Here is a 6,372-nt window from a genome sequence, read left to right as displayed (position 1 = left end):
TCCTCCTCGCCCCCCTCCTTCACGAGGTGAGCTTCTTCAAGCTTCTTCTTGCGACACTCCCGGGCCCAGTACCCGAGTTTGCCGCAGTAGCGGCACTTGTCATCGCGGGTAGCCCCTGTGCCCCCCCCCCCCCCGGTTTGTCACGCGCGCCGTCGTGGCCGCGTCCCTTGTCGCGGTGGTTTCCGCCTCCACCGCCGCTCCCAGAGGGAGTGTCCTCCTTCTCACACGCGCGCCACTGCTCCCTTGTGAGCAGCAGCTGGCCGTCATTAGCCGCACCCGCCGGCTCGTCGTCGTCGTCTTCCTCGCAGACCTTGAGACGCCCGGTGAGTTCTTCGATGGACATGGTGTTCAGATCGAGTAGACTCTCGATCGATCGCGCCATCAGCATGTACCTCTTCGGCACGATGCGCAGGTATTTGAGAATCACCTTCTTGTCGTCGATGGGGTCGCTGTGGACATCCAGCTGATGGACGAGCTCCTGCAGCCGCAACCCAAAGTCATCGACAGACTCACCAGGTTTGAACCTGAGATCCTCGTACTGCTTGCGGAAGTTCTGGGCCTTCGAGTTGGGGACACGATCGGCCCCGACTCGGATCGTCTTGATTGCGTCCCATGCCTCCTTCGCCGTGTCCTTGACGGCGAGCATGGGGATCATCTCCTGCGGCACGACCCGGAGGATAGCCTCCAGTGCCATGCGGTCGTCATCGAAGTCGCCTACTCCGGTGTCGATGACGTCCCACAGGTGTCGCACCTGTAGGATCACCTTCATCAGCAGCGACCACGAGTTGTAGTTGGTCCTCGTCAGCGTGGGCCACGCCGTGCCCGAGCCGCCGCCGAGATCGCGCCCGGAGCACGGGAGGGACAGAGTGGATTTGGGCGGCGTGTCGTCAGCGCCGTCGGCGGCCTTCTTCGACGCGTCGCCTTCTCCAATCTTCGGCATCCCTCCGACAGGTATGGATCAAAACAAAGCTCTGATGCCAATTGTCAGCTAAACCTCTACTCACTCGTGATCAAAACGAAGGTGGATTCGAGTTAGGAAGAAGATGAACTACTGATGAACTCGAGAGGTTTTTGCGCAGCGTTCAACTCACTGCTTTCCTGGTGCTTTTCTTCCTCTTATTGTGCAGGAATAACAGACGTGCCGTGACTATAGCCACGATCCCGACTAAGTCGTGCCATCCCACGACTTGGATCGAGCCCACGGCTCTCCTAAGGACTCGCGATGTGGCGCACAAGTCGCGCCAACATCTGACAGAAAGACAACTCTGACGAAACTGAACTTTCGACACCTAAAACCCTGACGAACTAACAGCTGAAACTGAAACTTATTTTCAACATAAAACACATGGATTAAGTAAGTGAAACATTGTAGTCTAGCTAAGCTAGTAGGGGGTAGATACAAGTGTATGTCAACCAAGTCTCGAAGTGCAACAGAATCGCATGGACGTCATTCTACTAATCTGTACTGAATGGCACTAACTATAAGCAAATCATGTATTATACGATAAAATTGATGCTCCTGAATACATGGAGCTCTGCTAACACTAGTTCACTGCTGCAGATGCAGGTGTGACGCAGCCGTAGCAGAGTATTCATGGAGCTGCGACGTGGATAGCAGGCTGTCCAGGAAGTTCCAGTCGATGCTGGCTGCCGCCTGTCCCTGCTGGACCATGTCATAGCCGGCGTCGCCGCAACCAGCGACGGTGGTGGAGATCGTGGGCGGGCTCTCGATCAGCTGCGGGATGCTGCCCAACAGACTCTGCTTGGACTCCAGCACGTCGTCAGAGTACTGGATGCCCTGGCCGGGAAAGCCGAGGGTGCCGGCTCCGGCAGCACCAGCGGCGGTCTGCAGGTAATGGAGGTCGCCGCCTTGGCCGTGCAGCCACGGCCGGGTGTCGTAGTAGCCGCCGAGCCCCGGTGCGGCGGCGTATGCCGGGAAGATGTAGGACGACCTCTGGTTCGGGGTTGGCTTCTGGAACGCCCGGCACACCACCCAACCTTCCTCCTGCAACATCATAACCATGATCATGATCATCAACGACGAATTCTCAGCAAGAAGGAGAAGGAGGATGAAGAAGTGAAGAATTGATTACCTGTGTAGGCGCGTGCTCGTTTGTCTGGAGGCGGTACTCGTGGATGATCCAGTCGGTCTTCTGACCGCTGGGTGCACGGCCCCTGTAGAACACCAGCGTCTTCCTCATGCCGATCACGCCGCGGCTCCTCGAGGACGTCACCGGCTTGTCCCTGCCGGTGGCCTTCCAGAACCCGGCCGCTGTGGCGCGGTTGGTGCGCGTGCCGCTCGGGTACTTGCGGTCCTTGAAGCTGAAGAAGTACCACTCAGAAGATGTCTGGTCGTCCTCCGGCACCTGACGCGCTCCTCGTCCTCCCCTGCCGCCGCCGCACCTCTCTGCACCGTCCACCATTGTTAATTCTCAACTTGAAGCACCAAAACACTATGTATACACGTAATAAATTAAAACTTCCAAAACGAAACTGCAAAGATTGATATAAATTTGATCGTACCTTGGAGGTCCCATGGCTCGATCCTGTAGAGGTCGACCTCCTGGATGATGTCGAGGTCGATCTTCTGGGCCGCCACCTTTCTGGCTAGGTAATAACCCACCAGCTCCTCCTCTGTTGGGTGGAACCTGAATCCCGGGGGAACACACGACTCCTCCTGCTCATGGTGCTGCTGCTCCATTGCTAGCATCTACCTTAGCAAGCGAGCTCGATGCCTTCTAAACTGAAATCAAACGCACAACCTTTTCAACTTACTACTAGTAGATGCATGTGGTGAGGCACAGACGATCTTCAGAGAGGGCCAACAATTGTGATAGCTGGTCCACCGATCGACCGATCATGTATATGTGTTGTAGGCGTGTGGACCAAACAAGAAGGCGAAGAGGATCTTTATAGATAGCTAGAGATCTAGAGAAGCATCATCGCTGCTGGGTAGGCGCACTCGTGCAAGGCTGAAATGAGAGGTGACCACAGACACTTGACAGCAAGGGTAGCAGAGCACACGTATGCGCACGCTCATATGAGTTTCTATTTACATTGTAATCTAGCTCTAGCAGGCAATATAGCACACACCAAATCTGTCTACCTAGTGCAATCATGTCCTGGATGCATTTTCTGAGGACAAAGTACACTTGTAATCTAGGCTGATTGCAAGCACTTGATGGCATGGAATGTGGCCAGTAATGTAAAGTGTGAATGGAAGAAGATAGAAGAGAAAAGGGAAATGAAAAGGCCCTCCATATAGCTGTGAGAGTGAAGCTTTTAGGGGCATGAATGCAAAGCCAGCATGTTTCTTTGAGTGCACTTCAGGATTACTCTCCCCTCCACACACATCCACCACCACCTCTCTCCGTGTAGTTTCCATCATTTTTCTACGCCGGCCTACTGGTACTGGACACGTACCTACACTACGGTTAGAGACGCAAGATCTGGTATCTGGTCAATTTTGTGGTGGACTAGACCACTGAACTACAGGCATGTACGTACCGTCTCTTCGCAAAGACGAATCTCAGACTCTCCTGTAATATGAGTACGTACGAGCAGAGCAATATGGTTTCAGAGGTACATCGATCGATCGAGTAGAACTATGGTTGTAGAGACGAATTTCAACCTCAATTCAAACTCAACACGAAGTACGTAGTAGTATATGAGTCTATGAGGAGTACCAGCAGGAATATGGTGGTCACTTTAGCATGCAAGCGCATACGTACTAGCTATAAGCTGGTGGCACCACACTGCACTAAAAGTAGCCGGGCTCATCGATCAGCCGGTACAGAACTCGCTAGATGCCATCGACCAAACAAGTTTATTGAGAAAGAAAGTACAAGTATACAGAAAGAACCATATCAATCATAGGGTGGGCACTCACCAAACCGAGGAGAGGATGAAGAAGACGACGAGGTGATCAAGCAGCTGAGAAACGTGGTAGCTTGGTTGATTGGTTGGTTGTAACAGCAGAGGACCAGCAGAAGGTAGTATTTGTGAGGCGCTCAGTTGCAATGGCAGTAGTAGTGAGTGATAATGAGGTTGGTAGCTTGGTAAGCCTGATTGGGGCCCTATTTATATAACCCGGAAAGCATTGGATTGGGAGCATGCACATCCCTTGCTGATCACATCCACCAGTCGATTTTTTTGCCCTGACAATGACAGGTTAGAGACACACATAGAGAGCCGGGCTAATCTCTTTGTACAAGTGAGTGAAAAGCCCTGGATTGCGCGTGGGGGTGGCTACACGGCTAGCCAGGGGGTGGTGTGGAGGTGGTGGTGGTGGCTGTCGATTTGGTCGGCTATGAAGAAGAAGGAGAAGAGTCATGGTCCTTAAGTTAGCTAATTGGCGACCACCCCCACTCACAAATCCATACTAACATATTTCGGTTGTGTGTCGCTCTACATCAGTCATCAGTCTCTATCAGCTGATCAAGTGGCTAGCTAGCTTTACCGCCGCCGTTATATTGGTGTGCAAGAATGACTTGCTATCTTCCCTGCTTGCAACACACGTTTGCCTAGCCCTAGTTCAAGCTCACGTTGGTCTGGGTGCTGTCTGCTGATACAGTGAGTAATTGAGGATATGCCCATACTGATTGATTCCTTGTGGTAATTGGGAGGCACTTGCTGGTGGGCCTGGCACCGTCGATCGAATCATCCTCGAGCAATGCGCCGCCAATCATTGCATCTCCATTATTCATGTCCGTATCTATACTCGTATAGTAGTGTGTATTGTAGAGTAATATGCACCGTATATACATACACGGGCCGGTGATGGAGTTGTCGCTGTCGGGCTTGGTGAATGGTATGCCGTCTACTCAATCTACTCCAAGATTGAGCACATCATCATAGCAAGCAGCATGCCCATGGCCGCCCATTTTGATCTGTTGATCAGGACATGTCGATGCATGCGTCGTATCTTATGCACAGATTAGACGGATCCATACAAACATATGTTGCAAATTACGTACTCCAGTGACTTGAGGAAGTTGCAGCCTATAAGATTAGTTAATCCCTGAGCCGCCATCCATTCATAATCTAACCAACAGTAATATACTGGATGGGCACCGCCGTACTGAGGATAGTAATATTGGATAAATATATGTTAAAAAAAATATTTTTTCCTATTTGTCAGGCCACTGAATATCTTGATTTCTTGTCAGTGTTGTTCCGGGTAACTCCCGGACCAAAGAAGAAGATGAGTGTAGCAAGCACAAGGATGCCGGCGATACCGGTGCAATTTACTACAGTCAACAAAGGCTTTCTGGGCCCAGGCGAGGTTGGCCCTGGGCTTGGCCCATTCCTGGATCCACCACTGCCTAAGACGACACGCCAATCGATAACATTGTCCTTGGAAGAGATTCAAAGTGGAAGAAACCGGCGGGGCAAAGAAGAAATACACTACCACTCCAATGACCGGCATATAATCGACTCATAGGTGTTTTTTCAGGCGCCCGATTTAGGCCTTAATTGATGGAAAAGGCAGCAGCGGAAGATATCACCCGGGGCAGGTAGTTAATTCGCTTTCCTGAAAAAAAAAGATAGTTAATTAGCACTAATAGAAATGAATACTTAAAGGAGGAAGGATGCACCCAACAGTGGCAGACAAGGGTGCAACGTACGTACTACTACTGCAACTAGAAGCTCTGTGTGTATTTCTCCACTCTGTTGCTTGCATCCTACGTTTACGGCCGGGTTGGTGGCAGGTCGGGTAGAAATAGAATACACAAATCATTGTTGAAGGATCCAATTCTGATATGTGTGCTGCGGTGTAATTAATTCCGATTATAACCAGTGATCAACTACTACTGCCTAGTACTCCGTACTAGCTAGATTGTCGCATATCAACGGTAGCTTGGCCTTGGTCTCAGTAAAAGGAGACCGATTGGTCATGTCTGAAACGTGAACTGACGACAGAAATTTCAAACAAACGCGTGCTGCAGATTTGACAAAAAGTACTGTACGTTTCCACAGGTTGAAGTAGATCAGTGAGAAAAGCCTAGGGCAGATGGAATAGGAGGCTGGCACGTGGCTAGCTTATGTAACGATCGATCGCGGGTCATGGTCCGGAGCTATAAATGTTGCAATGATCTCGTGTATCAATGTGACAGTTGCAGCTCGATCTCGACTCATATAGCTATATCAGTGGAGCACTTGAACATCTTCATTTCGTGTTAGTTGCTAAAATTCAACACGCAGAATATTTCCACTGTCATTTTTCAGTTCTAAACTAAAGACAAAAAAATTCAACACATAACATCGCTATCCTTTTTTGGGTCGATGGATCCTTCCATTGACACGACTTAATTGTTTTTGTACAGTGGTTCCTGAAAAACGAGCAATAATTATTTCTTGCAGTCGGCCAAG

General features: G+C 50.6%; 1 protein-coding gene across 1 annotated transcript; it reads right to left on the bottom strand.

The window, feature by feature from the left end:
* Positions 1 to 1,328: 1,328 nt before the first annotated feature.
* On the bottom strand, positions 1,329 to 3,879 carry LOC123428540 (NAC domain-containing protein 30-like). The gene is made up of 3 exons (XM_045112762.1): positions 2,524 to 3,879; positions 2,094 to 2,407; positions 1,329 to 2,005 (listed from the first exon to the last, which is right to left on the bottom strand). Exons 1-3 carry the CDS (start codon positions 2,708 to 2,710, stop codon positions 1,550 to 1,552), a joined length of 957 nt encoding a protein of 318 aa, XP_044968697.1. The 5' UTR covers positions 2,711 to 3,879; the 3' UTR covers positions 1,329 to 1,549.
* Between the last annotated feature and the right edge of the window lie 2,493 nt (positions 3,880 to 6,372).

This window comes from Hordeum vulgare, chromosome 2H (assembly GCF_904849725.1).
Source record: "Hordeum vulgare subsp. vulgare chromosome 2H, MorexV3_pseudomolecules_assembly, whole genome shotgun sequence".
Taxonomy (NCBI): Eukaryota; Viridiplantae; Streptophyta; class Magnoliopsida; order Poales; family Poaceae; genus Hordeum; species Hordeum vulgare.
Note: the sequence above shows the minus strand (reverse complement) of the source record. Positions and strands in the feature narration are given on the sequence as shown.

Coding starts and splice junctions, on each gene's coding strand:
- LOC123428540 (XM_045112762.1), bottom strand. CDS start 2,710: ATGCTAGCAATGGAGCAGCAGCACCATGAGCAGGAGGAGTCGTGTGTT. Junction 2,408..2,523: donor CGAGCCATGGGACCTCCAAG/GTACGATCAAAT, acceptor TGGACGGTGCAG/AGAGGTGCGGCGGCGGCAGG. Junction 2,006..2,093: donor ACGAGCACGCGCCTACACAG/GTAATCAATTCT, acceptor ATGATGTTGCAG/GAGGAAGGTTGGGTGGTGTG.